The 18120-nt window shown below is 30.7% G+C and overlaps 2 protein-coding genes across 2 annotated transcripts; both read left to right on the plus strand.

Moving 5' to 3' along the window:
- The first annotated feature begins 256 nt into the window (after positions 1–256).
- On the plus strand, positions 257–1358 carry LOC114179391 (stellacyanin-like). The gene is made up of 2 exons (XM_028065717.1): positions 257–595; positions 682–1358. Exons 1-2 carry the CDS (start codon positions 409–411, stop codon positions 1125–1127), a joined length of 633 nt encoding a protein of 210 aa, XP_027921518.1. The 5' UTR covers positions 257–408; the 3' UTR covers positions 1128–1358.
- A 6908-nt stretch (positions 1359–8266) lies between these two features.
- Positions 8267–9831, plus strand: LOC114179685 (blue copper protein-like). Its single transcript, XM_028066097.1, has 3 exons — positions 8267–8535; positions 8633–9103; positions 9203–9831. Exons 1-3 carry the CDS (start codon positions 8361–8363, stop codon positions 9595–9597), a joined length of 1041 nt encoding a protein of 346 aa, XP_027921898.1. The 5' UTR covers positions 8267–8360; the 3' UTR covers positions 9598–9831.
- The last annotated feature ends 8289 nt before the right edge of the window (positions 9832–18120 follow it).

Consider the following 18120-nt stretch of genomic DNA (forward strand, 5'->3'; position numbering starts at 1 on the left):
CTCGGCCCCACTTTCACAACATCAATGTTCTCTCCCACTCAAAATAAAATTAGATTAAAAATTACAGATTGATTACACAATAATAATGCAATTTTCCAATGAAGTGGTTTTCTGAATTATTTACAAGAAGGGGTGTATGGTATATGGATACAACACAAGTGTCATTTAGAGACATGTTGTTGCTGGACCATTTCCATTGACAGGTATATATAGTTATTTATGATCCAACAACCTGGTATAGAAATATAAAAAAAACATTCAGTCAAACGGTGACCAAGTGTGATATGCAACTACGAGAACGTTTCTTCCATAACCAATGTTTATCATGGATTAGCCTTCTTCTATATATTCAATAATCAACAAGGATTGAGGCACCGAAACATCCATCAAACACAAAACAAACGACATATGATGATGGCTCGATCAAGGAATGTGGGAATTCTTGTAGTAATAACTGTAATGTTACTAAAGACCACAGAAGCTGAAGATTACGAGGTGGGTGGTAGCACAGGTTGGACAAGCTTTCCTCCAGGAGGTGCTTCTTTCTATTCCAAATGGGCTTCAAATTTTACATTCCAAGTAAATGACACTCTAGGTAAGTAAGTATCTATTAATTAAGAAAGTCATCAAATCCAAAAAGTTCTGTTCTGTAACATAATCATGAAGCATTGATGTTTGCAGTGTTCAACTTCGAGTCTGGAAGCCACAGTGTGGTGGAACTTACGAAACCTAACTATGAAAACTGTGCATTCGACAACAATATCAAAACCTTTAATATAGGACCAGCTAGAGTCACTCTCACAGCTCCAGGGGAATTCTACTTTTCCTGCCCCTTCTCCGGCCATTGCAGCAGTGGCCAAAAGCTAAGCGTAACAGTAATCACTGACTCTTCTTCACCACCACCAAACAAAACTCCAACTCAAGCTCCTGCACCACGCACTGCTACAGTTGAAGGTCCTTCACCTTCTCCTTCTGCATCTGCTTCAGTTCCCACTACAAGAGCCCCATCACCCCAAACTCATTCAACTGATATAGCCCCTCCACCACACGGCTCAGCCACCCCTCTGACTTCTACCTTCTCTCTATTCATCATCACCATTCTCATCAATTTTCTCTCTCAATTTTAGGACACTTGTTACTATATGTTATCTGTTGAAGACAGTGTTTCAGAAAGAGGATATTGGAGAATTCATTCATCGTGTACTAGTTTGTAGTGTACATCAATTTCATGAAGCGTGTTGGGTTTCCAAAATTTTGGCTTGTGATATATTGTTTCATTGATTTTCCAGCTACGTGGACTCGATTGAGATGATTGTGATTGAATAAACAAATCTTCTATTGTGGGTTTTACCGATTCAGTTGCTTCTGTTTATGTGTAAAATGTTGTTCCACCAATGTCTTACTTTTCTGCTAATGAAAATTTGAGTTGAGGTTGCGTTTTAACTATTGGGTTTACTGTATAAAATGGAACGTGTGAACGTGTCGTGTTCAAAAAGTATACGCTCCGAGGTGGCCAGCTTTGTCAACTAGTATATAAAATAAAGTAAATATATTTTGACTTTTGAGTTTGTTACAACTTATAAACAGAAAATTAAGGTGTAGAGAATGACAGCACAAATGTTTTAATGTAATTTGTTGTGGTATGATGTGAGTGGTCCCAATAATTTAAACTTGTACTATCTCCCTTCCCAAATCATCTCAAGAAAATTTCCAACTATCTCAATAAAGTATTCATTTTTCTTTTCAATATGATCTCCAAATTAATTATTTTTAAGAAATAATATATTTATGAAAAAATCAGGATATTTCAGTAAAATTGTTTTAAAAAGTTATTGATTTTTTACTAGTTGAACTGAAATGCTTTCTGTGATGTGTTGGATGAAAAGTTTTTTCATCCGTTTTGTTTCTAATATAATCAAGAAAGAGGTCAATAAACACAATTATTATGTTCTAAACTCTATTTAGAATTAAAAGTAGTGTCAAAATTAATTAGACTTTATTTGGAGTGGTTTTATGCTTTTAAGAAATCAATAACAAAATCTTCTTATAGTTTTCATGTTTAGCTTTTTTGTTTTTCACAATTTTAATTGTGGATTGAATATGAATAAGTGAGTAAACATAAAGAAAACACAATTATAAAAAAAAAATCTATTATAAACATATTAAAACATAAAAAATATTTATAAATTGCATAGAATAGTTTAACCAGATAAAATATAAAAAATGTCAAACCAATAAAAATGTTTATAAGCCCCTCTAAAGGTCTTGTTATATTAATCTTTCATTGATAAATAGTTTTAACACGTATAAGTTTTGCTCAAATTATTTGTTTTCTTTTACAAGATTCACACTTTTATAATTTTTATTTACACTTTAATTTATTGCAATTTAAATAATTAATTTGATTATTAGGCCATGATTAAAAAATATTTTTTTATTCTTACAACTATAATTTTGTTTCAGATTTATTTCGTATTAATATAAATTTCTCCAAATTTTTAATATAAAATCTTGACCATAACTCATAGATGGTCTAAAAATAATTGTGTTAATAATAATAATAAGATATTATTATTATTATTATTGTCGGTTAGTAATAATAATGTTGTTTGTTAATAATAATATTATTATGGGAATGGTGATTATCAAATATTCTAACATTAGTATCTTTTTTAAGAATTAAAAGCTAAATTTTCAATTTCATGAAGCTAAAATGGGTATTTTTTTTATTTATTTTCACTTAAAAGCTAAAACCTGTGAACATATTTAAACCGGTGAGTGTTATTCATATCAAACTCAACTTTTTCGTCCTTTTCCTTACTTTTATTGTCATACACTTTACCCTATTTTATGAAATCAGGATTTGGGCCATTGGCCCAACAGATTATTTTGTGTTCATTTTCACGGATATTCTTTTTTGTTGCTCATTTTACCTATTTCAGCTTTTATTGTTACAAGACATTTGTGAATGAAAAACAAAATAATAAGTTATAAATAAATATATAAGCCATTTTTGTTAGGGGTGGCAATGCTGGCCGGCCGGTCCATTTAGGCCCGCACAACACGGGCTGGCCCGCCCCGCCCCGCATACTTTTTGGCCCGCGGGCCGGTCGGCTTTTTTTTTTCTTTAAATTTTTATGATAAAACTTTCAATGTTTAAAAATTGGGAAACTTTAAGAAGTTCACAAAACTAAGTAGACTTTGGGAAATTAGATGATAAATTGATAATTCAACATTTTCATCATATTCATACTATGACATACACAGTATTCTTTAAATTTTAGCACATTAAATATAAGTTTCAAATTCTTGTCTTTTCCAATTATACAAGAATTTGAAACGTTAATGCAAGAGTCCATAAAAAAAGTAATTAATATACACAAGTGTAAGTTTTTATTTTTTTATGCGGGCTTGCGAGCCGGACCTATGCGGGCTTGCGGGCTTACTACCCTGGCCCGCCCCGCGTTTTTTCTGCGGACCCGCGGATCAGGTCCTAATTGTCATTCCTAATTTTTATCTTTCAAGCACATCTTTGTGTAGTGCTTGGAAAAGAGAAAATAAATAAACAATAGTAAGTAAAGATAAAAAAAAGTATTGTCAAAATAAAAGTTTGAAAACAAAGTAATAATTTTAGTTTGGTATTCTTTTATTTATAATTATTAATTATTACTATTATATTTATCATAAAAAAATACAGAAATTTGTATAACTAAAAGTAATATTATGTTTAACTTAATTGTAAAATATAATCTATGTAATTTTTTACTTTTGTTTTGAGAATAGATAGTATATTATGCACTATTTATTTATTTTTATTTTTTTTCACATTTATATTTTATCAAAATATTTTTTTCTTCCTTTCTCTCCTTATTTTTCTTCACTTCTACCGAAAGGAAGCTACTAGGTGACAAAATTTTGGTAACGAGTTACATTATCATGATAATACTCTTTTTAAATAATTTTTTTTTTAAAAGTGGTTCATTTTAAAGTTTTACATGAATGAAAAATAACGAAATTTTATTGAACATTTTTTACGGCTAAAATCTTGAATTCCCAACCCTTATTAACGTCCGAATGGGTTGGTTTGATCTTACGTGAGATGATCTAAGATTTCTTTTTCATGATTACAAAACAAATTCTATTTTCTAATATTAACGCATCAAACTTCCGTGTACACGTGGCAGTTAAACATCGAGAAGCTCGCCAAACTCTTTTAAAATCTTAATAAAGGTGTAATTTCAATTTTTCTAAACACTTTTATCACTTAAAATATCGGAGAATTATCTAGTTATAAGTTTTATTTTGTTTTTTCAATAACTTTATCACTTAAGATTTGAGGAGATCAACTAATATATTGTGTCTCAATTTATTTGGTCAACTAACTCATTCACCTAGCCTAAAAAAATATAAACTTATTTTCAAAAGATAACCAAATAAATCAAATTCCAAGTAATATATTAAAATAAAATTATTTTTCTATTAAGATTTAAACTCAGTAAATAATAATTAAATTAAAGTAATAATTCATAGAGATCAACGAAATAGTTAATAAACAAAATCAGAAATCATGGGTTCATACTAAAAAAATATTATCTATAATGAAAAATTAGAAATAAAACCTTTATAACCAACAGAGAACAAGACGTAAATATTAATGACTTTTATTTAAGAGATTTTGTATTTTTTGTTAAAATATTTAACTCACTTTAATAATATTACATTAACAAATTTGGTATTAAACCATTAATATCTTCTGACTGAAATTATTAACTTTTAGAAAATAACAAAACCCATTGTACATTATAGATTCGCTTTAAGTTTATATATTAATATGGGGGGATTTGATGCGGGATTTAACTATAATGCGAATTTACCAAATTTTAAGAGTTTATATAATTACAGTAGAGAATATAAAAGATCACATAATAAAAGTATAAAATAGTGTGGATTTTATAAATTTTTAGGAATTATAAAAATGTGAAAGATCGAGTATATTAGTAAAAAAAATTATTATATATATATATATATATATATAAATGTAATAAAATATCAAATATAAAATATTTACAATACTTCAATCTTAATTTTGTAATTATGAAATAATAAATAATTTTTAAAATTGAAAGATATTTTAAAAAAAATATTAAGTAAATATTCTCACCAATAAATTATATAAAAAACTTTAGAAGATATTCAACAAATAATAAATAAGATTATATTACATATAGTCAATTGACAATAACACTTGAATAATAACACTTGAATGAATAAAAAATAATCTTCAAGTAACTTTAAATAATTTTTTCTAAAGATAAAATCACAAAAAAATTTATTCATTTTTATTTTCAAATACAAATTTATACGAAATGTAAATTTAGACAAGTACTTAAATAAATGTCTAATATACATGAGAATTAATTTACTCTTAAAATGTTTGCAAAATATAAACGATTTAAATAGAAAGTAAATGAAACTGGAAGTTTCATCTTGATCGAAAAACGACTCCTTATTAATATTCATCCTACAGGTAGTAAAACAAAATAAGAATTTAGAATTATAACTTTTTCAGAAATCTACAATTCCCCGCATTATTAGTTTGTAAGAAACGTAAAAATATTATATATCACCATGTATTATTGAAGTAAACACACTTTACTGTGCAATTTTTTTTTTTTTAAATTTCAGCGAAGGGTAAGTGTATCAAGATGGTGCGATTTCAATATAAAGAAGTCGTGTCAAAATTAGATAATTTTAATTAAAATAAGCTGAAGTCGTATCAACATAGAGAGATTTTTGTATTATACAGAAGTCGTGCCATATTCAGACGACTTTAATTAACATTTTAAGCAAAGTCGTGCCATTATGGAAAGATTTCAGTATTAAATTGTTAATGAATAAGTTGTCCCATATTGGAGAGACTTCACTGTTGTACTGATAATGAAGAAGTCGTACCATATTGGGACAACTTTAGTTCGAATAAAAATTAAATATTTTTTAGTCATATTAATTAGTTAAATAATAATGCATATAAGTAATTAAAAATTTCATGAAGATTGGTTTCTTATAATATAATAGGGCATGAAAGTTATCTGAGTGGTGGTGTGACTGCGGAGAGTTTCAAGCTCTTCACCTACTTTGTACTCATGTAATGGCTATTTGCTCATCCTTCCATTTACAGCCTTTGACATTCGTGGACCCTGTTTATAGTCTCCAAAATATTTTCAAGGCCTATGAGGTGCAATTTCAGGCTGTTCAAAATGAAGATTATTGGTCTACTTATACTGGTCCAAATTTAATGCCTGACCCTCACATGCAAAAGTATTGATCATAATAGAAGCAACTGCCCAAATAAATAGTGAAATTTTATTTTATGTAACTCTCGTATCTTTGGTTTATCGACTTTGTTGTTCACTTTTATTTTAATATATATCAACTAAAAAATTATTGGATCTTATATATTTGTTATTAAAAAACTCTTTTTTTCTTTTCTTTACTTTTGTATATCTTGTATACAATAAAAATTTTAACTTCTTTATTCAATTTAATATTATCATAATTCAATAATTTTTTCTCTTTTTTATTTTACTTTTTTTTTCTTTATTCACGTATAACTATGAAGTCGTGCCATTATGGCAAGACTTCCTTTATACCCAAAACACTAAAGTCGTGCCATAATGGCAAGACTTTCTTAAAAATCTAATACTGAAGTCGTGCTATTATAGCAAAACTTTCTTAATAACCCAATATTGAAGTCGTGCCAATATGGCAAGACTTTCTTAAAACCATAATACTGAAGTGGTGTCATTATGGTAAGACTTTCTTAATAACCCAATACTGAAGTCGTGCCAATATGGCAAGACTTTCCTTGTTATGAAGTCGTCCCATTATAGGACGACTTTGATTATTCTCGTAATTAATTTAAGTAAAGTCGTCTCTGTTTGGTACGACTTTATGAAAAATATTGAAGTCTCTTCTGGGGCGACTTCAGCTCGAATTAATCAAAGTCGTCTTAATTTGGCATGACTTCTTCAAAATGAAATCGTGCCATTTTTTCACGACTTACCTCTGACAGAAATTAAAAAAAAAAACTGCACTAATTTAAGAAATTGGAAAAAAAATTGCACTTTGGAGAAAAAAACCCTCCACTGCTACTGTTTAACTTCAATGACTGGAACTGTAAAAGGACAGAAGTTCAACAACTAACATTAACCATGTCATACAAATCAGAGAGAAATTAAAACGATGGACGAAGTAATTCTTAAAATTTTTTGGTAGTGTATAAGTGAGTATTCATTAAAAAAAAAAAGTGAAACAGTATTTTGATGGAGGAAAATAGGTGCAATTACATTGTACACCCTCGTACAAAACAAAAACAAGAACAAGAACAGGCACGGCATTTTGGTATGTTTGAAAGTGTGTGCAGTGTGGTGTCCTTCCGAGATAGTCAAACTTTCGAAATCATGAAGCTTGAACCACGAACGTTGACCAATTCTCATTCTCATCCTCACAAAACAAAAAAACCATTACTTCTCCATGGAAAGTGGAATTTTCCATCCAACTTCTCCGCCACCCTTCTTTGTCCTGTTCCCACACAAGTGGGCCATAAACTTGTGCTTTTTTCACTGTGCCCTTTCTTGCTATCACTTTATAAACCAAAAAAAAATCAACTTTACAACCTCATCGCAACGAAGAAGCATATAAAACAATGTTGAGGATAATAAGATATTGAACCCACGTCCATGGCTCGTGTGCAAACAAAGAACCGGAGACTAGTCAAATCGATTTGGTGAGATCTGCTTCGCTTCACGCGGCTATCGCTCATAATTTTCTCCAAGTCTCAAATCTCGGCACCAGGCTCCAACTTTGCCACATCACACCAATTTTGTTCACCTAACTAACTCTATCAATTTATTAACCCTAATTATTACTTTACCACTCTTCCCCAATCATTTATCTTAATGCTTTAATTAACTGTTTCCGTTAAAAACTTATCAAAATTAAGTTCTTATCTTTTGTGAAAACTTAAACATTATCTTTTCAAAAATAAATAATCTACATCTAATACGTATAATCTCTCATCTAAAATGGTATTTTTGAATAATATTTTTACTAAACTATAGATCATCTTATATAATTATTATCTGAAAAAGTATTATATATCATTTTATATAATCTAATTATATCTTAAATAATCTTAAAATAATTCTACGCGTCATCTCACTAACGACCAATTTTCCCTTACTCTATAAATACCAACGTAGTGCATTGGTATTCGACATCCAAAATTTATTTTCACCGGAAAAGAAAGAGAAAAGAGCAACACACAGAACCAGGGGCGACTTACCTCCAAGAACACATCCATGGCCAGAAGCTTCTTTCTTGTGCTATTTGCAGTAGCCACCCTGCTTCATGGCTCCGCCGCACAGACCAGACACGTCGTGGGTGATTCCATCGGCTGGACCATCCCTTCCGGTGGTGCTGCAACCTACACCGCCTGGGCTTCCGGCAAAACCTTCGTCGTTGGTGACACTCTTGGTACGTTAATCTCCCGAATCCTTCAATTAATTGGTTTATTATGTATGCATCGGTGTGGGCTACAACTTAGAATTTTTCATATTGATGAACTTTGCAGTGTTTAACTTTACCAATGGCCAACACGACGTGGCTAAGGTGACGAAATCAGCTTACGACGCATGCAACGGTGCGAGCACCATCTTCACCCTTACCTCCGGTCCAGCGACGGTGACGCTGAACGAGACAGGGGAACAGCATTACATTTGCACCTTTGGATCACACTGTTCCCTCGGTCAGAAATTGTCAATTAACGTTGTTAACAGAGCTTCTGCCACTCCTTCCCCTGCCCCTCAACCCAGTAGGAGTGGTTCTCCACCCACGGCTAGCCCTGTCCCCGCACCGACCACGGTGCCAGCACCGGCACCGGCACCGGCATCAAGCACTGTCCCAGCCCCTGCTCCAGGCCCATCCACCGGACCAGTCACTTTCACTGTTGGAGACAGCTTAGGCTGGACCATTCCTACTAACGGTGCTGCAGCTTACACATCATGGGCCTCTGGCAAGACCTTCAGGGTCGGAGACATACTAGGTAACTCAACATCCATCATTAATTTTAAGGAGATTTATAGTTGATCAAAGCTTGAAGCAAACAACTAACGACAAAACATTTATTGTTTGTGTTTTGCAGTGTTCAACTACCAATCTAACGCACACAACGTAGAGGAATTGACAAAGGAAAATTACGATTCTTGCAACTCAACCTCTCCTCTTGCCGTTTACACCACTCCACCTGCGAGAGTTACCCTCAACAAAACCGGTCCTCACTACTTCATATGTGGAGTTACAGGGCACTGTCAAGGAGGTCAGAAACTCGCCATCAACGTCACGGGCACCGGCAGCAGCGGCACCTCGCCTTCCCCCGTCGCCACCCCTCCTTCCGGCACCACCTCTCCTTCCACCAACCCTTCCACCCCTTCTCCCTCAGGCTCTCTCGCCCCTCCCCCACAGAACTCTGGAGCTGCATCTCTCGGACTTGTTGGAGTTTCTGCCACCCTTCTTTCAATTGCCGCGGCTTTCTTCTAGAGACATGAGATTATAGTTAGAGTGTTTGGAACTCGCGATTATTACGGTTCTGTGTTTCATGAATTCACTTTTTTTATATATTTTTTTAGGATTACAATAAAGTTAGCTCTCCCTTCATCCGCTACAGTTTTGTTTTTTTCTTTCTTGTTTCTTGTACTATTGGTTGCTACTGCATATATCTGGAAATTGAAATCGGAGATTCATAAATATATTTCTTTGAATGTTTACCACGTATGTCTGCGACGCCTCTCGCTGTCAATCTTTTGTTTGGTACCAAAATTGGTTTTGATTATTGACTTAGGGACATGGTTGATGACTTACCCTCTCTGAAAATTTAATTTAAGTTGAAAACGGAAGTGGTGGCAAAAGAAAGCGTGACATCTAGAAGTCATAAACGATGTCATCTTTTTCTAGGGAACTGTGAAGTCCTATTTGTAACGTGTTTTTCTAACCTCCCAACTCAAAATCATCAAATTGAATGAATTAAATTTAATCCACGTAAAAAGTAAATATTATTTTTAACTTAAAATAAATATTTACATTTTTTTTGTATATCATATTTGAATCCAGTAACACAGTGATAGATCTGTCACTTGCACTTAACCATTAGATTATATTAAGCTTTGAAAGATGGGTTTTCAGTTATCTTCTTTTGATGTATTTAATAGAAGGATTAGGTATCTGGGACTGCGTCTTCATTTTGGCATCCTATGCAGAACCCCTTTTAAATAAAAAAGCTAATAAGCTATGCAACATGCACACAACATAGTGCTCTGAATCTATAAATTAAAGTAACCATTTAGTTTCTCACGTTTCTTTTCCATCACATTCTCTCTCACTAAAATCCCTTTTATATAAATATTCTTCTTTCTCAATGATTTTTCTCATTATTTTTAATTTCTTCATGTCTTACCAATTATTTCGTTTCCTCTCTTTGTCTTTTATTTTCATCTTTTACTTCTTATTTCTGTTCCAGCATCACTTACCTGATTTAAATTTCTTTGTTTTTACTTAACAATTTGACTGCATAAAGTCAGAATTTTATCTCCTTATAGTTTAGAACTGAGCAGAAATTTAGACTTTATCCATAGTCAACGAGTGGTAATTTCTAGTTTATTCTCTGAAAACGTTAACAATTTAACAAATCTTGTGATTGTGCATCAATAATGCAAAATAGTTATATACATTAAATTAAATCATGGTAATTTTTTATATGATTATGAAAAAAATTGACAAATATACTAAAGATTGTTATTATCCTACTATAATATTTCATGTTTTAAATCTTGATATCAATCAACCTTTTATTATATGTTTTTTTCCTTTCCACTAGAGATATAAATGAAAATAAGTCAAATTTGGGTGGATCTAAGTTAGCCATCATTTTAAAAGACAGTTTGAATCAAACATATTTGTCAATGATAGGCTTTTTCTCGAAAACTTATATACATTACCTGATTATATTTAAAAGTCTATGTTGTAAAACTTATAAAAGAACTGGTTTATTGGGCAGGCCTATGACAAATAGTAGAATTTCATACCATTATATATATAATATATGCATATTATATGTAAATAAATAAAAAATCTCTAAGGCTTTTAGCAAAGTTTATAGTTTAATTGGCAGGCCTATAAATAATTGTACATTTTTATGCCATTATCTCAGGATAACTATTAGTTATATTATACATTTAAACTATCAATTTTTCTATTAAGATAAATGCATTTTTACTACTATTCATTCGTAAACATAATATGAAAAATTTCATCTTCCTATCGGCTTAAGGTGTATTTTATTAGTGCAATTAGGGATTGTTTTAGTTTGGTTTCATGTGTTATTTTTAAAGGAAGTCGATCGAAGTAAATATGTGAGTAGTTTTTTAGTTTTTTTAGAGATATAGACCTCTATTTATGCCGAATTTATAGAGATCATTTTTGTATTAGAGCATGTTTGGAGGAAGAGCTTTTAAAGACTTTAGTTGGATAGTAATGTGTCATGATTTATTAAATCAATGAGTGAGTAGTTTCTTAGAGTCTTAAAAGAAGATGACATCGATGTTTATATTTTTGTAAATACATGCACTTCACAGTTTTTCAGATTATTAGGCTAATAAGTTAATTAATTTATCTTTGATTCATAGAAATAAATATAAGTGGTTTAATGTTTTATCCCCGTATATTTATTTAGATTTTTTTCATAATAATTATAGTTTGTCCCACATAAATTTTATCATGATCACTTTATATTCTTTAATTTTGTTTTATTTTTTTAAATAAATTTTAATGTGATGGAAAATGAATGATGATGACTTTTGGAGTGTCGTCATAGTGGTGATATTAAAGTTAACAGTATGTCTAATAATGTAATAATATCAAATAAAAATAAATAAAAAAATATACACCGTGATAGTTTTAAACCACTAATATTTTTGCATTTCTTTTATAGTAAATTTACCGGCATTTATATGTGTGACATACTATTTCTATCACAAATAAATCTCACACGTTTATCTTAATTATCAAAAGTGTAATTTATAAAAAATTAATTATTAAAATTTACAATTTTACTCATCACAAGTATCACAATTTATTGTAGTAATATAAATAGAACTGTCTTTTTGGGTTGACCGGTATTTATTTGAAGTCTAAAGTCTTGCATTTTTTATTTAAATAAAAACTTGAATAAAATTACTTTTAGCATTGATTTAACGAGGTAAGTGGAACAGTTTTTTTTTTTTAAGCATTCACTTATAATTATATATCATATTTTAACACCGTAGTAATATTAATAATTATAATTAAACTTAGGTTCATTACTATTTTTAATATTACATTCTAAATGAGATCAACATACTCAGAACTACAAAAAATGTGAACTAAGATTTTAATACAATTTTTTAAAAGGTTATAAAAATACAACATATTTTTAGATTGCTCTTTTCGTATTTTGTTTCCGCTCTAGTGCTACTATCATCGTCAACTTTTATATTTACTCCCTATTTAATATATAATTATCGCAAACGGAAAGAAATGAACGACACACACAAAATTGTAAGGGTAAATTAATTACCACATAAATAAAATCCAATTTGAAAATTCTATAATTTTCATAAAAAATTGTCAAAATAAATTCTTGAGATGTATAAAATAAAAAATCAGTGAAACATCAAATTAAAGAATAATATCTAGATTCAATATTCTGGAAGACTAGTGTATTGATTAGACTAGGGATGACAACGGGTCAGGTCGGACACGGATAGTGCCTACCCACAACCTGACCCGCAAAAAACAAATTCGCCCGCTACCCGTCCGTTTACCCGTCAGGTATCCGTTTAAAAAATACCCGCGGATATTTTTAAAACCCGCGGGTATCCGTGGATATCCGAAACCCGCAAATATTTTAAAATTTTATATTTTATAAATTGTTTAATATAAAATTATAAAAATAAAATATTAAATTAAATTAAATTAAATTATAATTATAATTAAATTTGACATAATAAAATATACTGCAAATTTTAATTTTAATTAAATTTAACTTAATAAAATATAAATTAAATTTTAATTTTAATTTTTTTTGTGGGTAATGGGTACCCGCGGGTACAGATAGTATGATACCCGTACCCGACCCGTTTATAAGCGGGTATTAAAATACCCGCTATCCGCTACCGCGAGTAATAAATACCCGCGAGTATTAACTATCCGTCGCGGATATCCGCGGGCACGGGTATTTTTGTCATCCCTAGATTAGACTCATTAGACGTTGCACCTGTCATACCGTCCCTCTCTCTTCTTTCTTTACAACTTTTTTATCACAGGTAACTCATACATTTTGTCCAGTATTGATAGGGTTAACTTCATTAGTTCCATAAATCCTCTTTCATATCATATCGTCTCCCAAGTGAAGCCTCCTTCGACTCTCACCACCTAGTTGTCTTCCTTTGTGTGAGTTAGACACTAAGACACTAGTAGAGTTAGGATAGTTCCACATAGCAAATCCCTTTCAATAGACTTAGACTCATCCTAGATTAGCATTTCCTCTTGTAAATAACTAATTTGACAACCCAAAGACACTAAATCTTCACAATTACTCATGAAGCATAACTCAACATAATTGATGGCATATAAAGAAACAATTAAGTAACATATAAACCATTTCAAATAAAAAAAAATTAACGACATTATAACAATCACATAAACCTACTACTTTTTTAAAAAATATACACACCATGTCACATTCAATACTACATTATTCAACGCATTCTTTCATTTTTACTCTTTACACAATTATCAGTTTAAGCATGTCTCTAATTAATTCATCAATTCTATAAGAATCACTATATCATATCAAATACATTCCGTCTTTCAAATGCCAGTAATAACTCCACTATAGCATCATCAAGGTCACACTCGTTCCTCACTTTTCTTATAATTCAATTCTTCTTTACCCCTTTTATACAATGTCATATTATCAATATTTCGTTCATAACTAATTTATGTATTTAACACCATCATATATTTATATTTTCAGAGTTTAAATCTAACACATTTACTTAAATTTTCATTACCTTCTCTATTCATAAAACACATACTACTAACATGGAAACTCACTCTTCTTACAAATATTCCCAACTTTATGCAAATACACCATTTTTACCACAATTTTGAATTTACATATAATAAATTAAAATTTAAAAAAATATTAGCTTCCTTTACCTTAAGAAATATGTCTAACATTGTTCTTCCCTTACACAGTTCCCCACTTACAATTATTCTAGCTAAAGATGAGATTGATCGAAATATGTTGCGGGTTGCACAATTGTCTCGTGGTGGAGGCTGTGTAGGCCAAGTCACAATCCAATAGTGGGATTCTTAGTAAGACAATTATTGTAGGTGGCCTGAGTTGCGCCCTAACTAATGACTATAGTTTTTTTTATAGTGGTAAGCCTTCGATCCTAACAAGATATTAGGTAGAAATCTTCACAAACCTCCATTTTATGGCCTTAGATTTTCTAGAAGATAAGGTATCAGGTTTAATTTTCAGAAGGAGAAGGAAAGGAAAAGAGAGAATCTAAATTTTCTTGTAAAGATGGAGAAGTTTTCTCTGTTATAAATACTAAACTCAACTTTTTTTAAGAAATAAAAAAAAAATCCTTTCTATTATAAAAAAAAAATGGATTCTCATCCTAAGCATAACATTATGTAATTTTCTATTTTATTAGTTTACTAATTTTTACCCTTAATTCAAATCATTCCCCCCATTTCCTTCCATTTTAAAAATTTACTTATTTACTTCTCGCAATAGCTTGGTTTATGGGCTTCATAAGAAATTAAATACATGATCATGCATATATTCATCAACATATGCACAAAACTAGTAATGCAAACTTGAACTTGTGACTTGTTCTCTATATACATGTGTTGTGTTTTTGTTTATGTTTATGTTAAAACTTATATTCTTAATACACAAATGAGTTTTGTGATGATAAAGAATTAGGAAATAAAATGATAAACAAAATGTGTGTAAGTACAAAAATTGCTTGGTATAGATAATGTGTTGTGGAGGTGATAAAAAATTTGTATAATTGGAAAAGTGTAAAAGGAGAAGTTAATTGGCGTAAATTGCAGAACTCTGAGACTACACCAAAAATATTAGACGTGAAACGTGATATAATGATGTATACTTAAATATCCAAGGAATTTCTCGATGCTCAAGTCATAAAATTTTAAAATAATAATAATAATAATAAATCATAAAAAAATATGAAAAAGCACTCTTAAATATATAAATATAAAAGTGCCAAAAAAAATAAAATGTTAATGATTTAAAGGGCCCGGTGACAGTTCATACAGACCAAAAAATGTCTTAATAAATAATAGAGAATTACTTCTAGAAAGAAACGAATATTACTTTTTTGTCAACGAGTTTTTACTTTCCACTTGTTCAAAGTCAAAATGAAGCAGCTATGCGTAGAATTTGAATATTTTGTTTTGTATGTCAGAAACTGAAAATATTCAGCAAAACACGCTTATTTATTAATTCTGTGTTGGAATTTTGATGCACACGAAAAAAACCATCAATATTATTTTATTTTATTACAAAATAAAATTTGTGAACATGTAAAGCACCTTTACATATAATTTTAAACAAAAAATAATAATTTTGCAAGTAGACATCATCCTAAGGCCAAAATCAAGTAACTAACAATCTATTTTAGAAAAAATAAAATTAATTAAAATTTAGTCATTTACGTGACTACTACTACTAATACTCTTCAAATGTTGGGCTAACAAAAATATAAAAATAAACAGTAGTCTCTCGCATGGGCCTTTCGTGCCCACCAAAAAGCCTTAAAATTTGGCTCACCATTATGAATTTGAAAGTGCATTTAATGGAAGAATGAGACACGTTTTGGGTCTTTTAAATTTATTATATTAACTTTGTGGAGACCTAATTCAATTTATTATATTAATTAACTTTTGGGAGTGTCATATATTAATATTGTTTGTAGACATACATAGACAAACAAAAAAGTTGATCACTAACAATAAATTGTGGAAGCACATGGCTTGCTTTTGTGCATATTCCACTGTTATAATTCTTTGGCTTCATTTTATACAACTTGATTATTATTAGAGAGCATTGAGAGAGGCTATAAAAATAAATTATTCAATGTCATTTAATTGTTGGATGAGTGTGCACAAAAGCATGAAGGATATTTGAAAAAAACAAATATTTTTAAACAAGTTTAAATGCATAAAATAGCACCAAATTTTTAATTAACTAATTATTTTTAATTTAAGTAAAAGGTAGGCAACTACTTGAAAGAGAAAGTTATCATGAACAATATTACCTGTGTGATATATATAAAAAAAATACTTTAAATGCTTATTTTATACTTTAAACAAAGAACTGAAAAAGTAAAAGTCTAGGATGCTTCCGTGACCTCTCCATGAAATAATCTTCCAAAAGTTGTCCCTTTTCCACTTGGTAAACACTTTGGGAGACTTTAAACAATTATTTATTATTTTGGGGAGACTTTAACTAAAATTATTAAGAGACTTGTAGAAAAATCTTAAAACACTTATTTTTAAATAATAATATATAAATAAACATGTTTTTGAAATATTAAATAAAGTATCGTCTACATTAAACAATATATTAAGCTATATGATTTCATAGTTTTACTAAAATTAATTGATTTTACCATATAAACATTATTTAATTTTACTATATTTGAAGTTTCACATGTTGTGTTTTTAATATTTAGGATAGTTAAGACAAATCAATATTAAATTGTGGTTTTTTTTTTCTTGTAAGTGTCCCTCATCGACTAAAATAGAATAAAATTAAAATCATTTATCTTTCAATAGTTTTGGTCTTTGTATAGGGAGGTCAAGAAGGTCGAGAACATGTATACAGGGGACTAAGTATATTTTGGCCCATTCGTGAGGAACATGAGTGGTTGGTATGAGAGAAGTTGGACATCTGGACCCATGATTGTATGGGAGGCCCAAGATGGTTACAAGGGTAATGTATATCTCAGTTAGGCAAGGTCAGAAGACCGAGTATATTTCAGTCCATGTGAGGGGTATGGGTGTCTCAGCCCAATACGGGCAACGTACAGGCATACGAGTATTTACATCCCAAGCAGCGTGAGAAAATATAACGAAGCGCTCGACAGTCGTGGCAGTTGCAATGCAATATTAATGAGATTTATTAATGTTTATGAAAGAATAAAAACCGAACTAAAGGTAATGAAGTCAGGGTTTAATAACCAGGTAATATAAAGTAAGATTCAATGTCTAGAGAAGATATGTTTTTCTAAGTTTAATCATCCCTTAGATGTCATATTGAAACATTCCTAACTTAAATGTCGGAGTGCCTACAAGTGATTAGAATGTGAGAAAGAAAAAGTTAATATAAGACTGAAAGAACATTCAGTTTGAAAGAAGAGGAACACTAAAGATCGAAAAAACCCTTCATGGAAGTGTCCCTTATTGACTAAAATAGAATAAAATTAAAATCACTAATCTTTTAATAGTTTTGGTCTTTGTACAAGGAGGTCGAGAAGGCTAGGAACATGGTCCACAGGGGGCAAGTATATCTCAACCCATTTGTGAGAAAGATGAGTGGTTGGTATGGGAGAAGCTGGACATCTAGACCCATGATTGTATGGGAGGGTCGAGATGGTTACGTGGAAGGGTCGTGTATATCTCGGCCTAGTTAGGCAGGGTGAGAAAGCCGAGTATATCCCAACCCATGTAAGGGGTATGGGTGTCTCGGCCCAATACGGGCAACATACAGGCATGATACAATATTGATGAGAGATTTATTAATGTTTATGAAAGAATAAAAGCTTAAGGTAATGAAGCCATAATTAATAATTAAGTAATATAGAGTAAGGTTCAATGTCTACAGAAGATATGCTTTTCTGAGTTCAATCATCCCTTAAATATCGTATCGAAACATTCCTAACTTGAACGTTGGAGTGTTTTCAGGTATCCACCATCCAGGAGTGT

This window comes from Vigna unguiculata, chromosome 3, assembly GCF_004118075.2.
Source record: "Vigna unguiculata cultivar IT97K-499-35 chromosome 3, ASM411807v1, whole genome shotgun sequence".
NCBI classification, from domain to species: Eukaryota; Viridiplantae; Streptophyta; class Magnoliopsida; order Fabales; family Fabaceae; genus Vigna; species Vigna unguiculata.

Coding starts and splice junctions, on each gene's coding strand:
- LOC114179391 (XM_028065717.1), top strand. CDS start 409: ATGATGATGGCTCGATCAAGGAATGTGGGAATTCTTGTAGTAATAACT. Junction 596..681: donor CCAAGTAAATGACACTCTAG/GTAAGTAAGTAT, acceptor TGATGTTTGCAG/TGTTCAACTTCGAGTCTGGA.
- LOC114179685 (XM_028066097.1), top strand. CDS start 8,361: ATGGCCAGAAGCTTCTTTCTTGTGCTATTTGCAGTAGCCACCCTGCTT. Junction 8,536..8,632: donor CGTCGTTGGTGACACTCTTG/GTACGTTAATCT, acceptor TGAACTTTGCAG/TGTTTAACTTTACCAATGGC. Junction 9,104..9,202: donor CAGGGTCGGAGACATACTAG/GTAACTCAACAT, acceptor TGTGTTTTGCAG/TGTTCAACTACCAATCTAAC.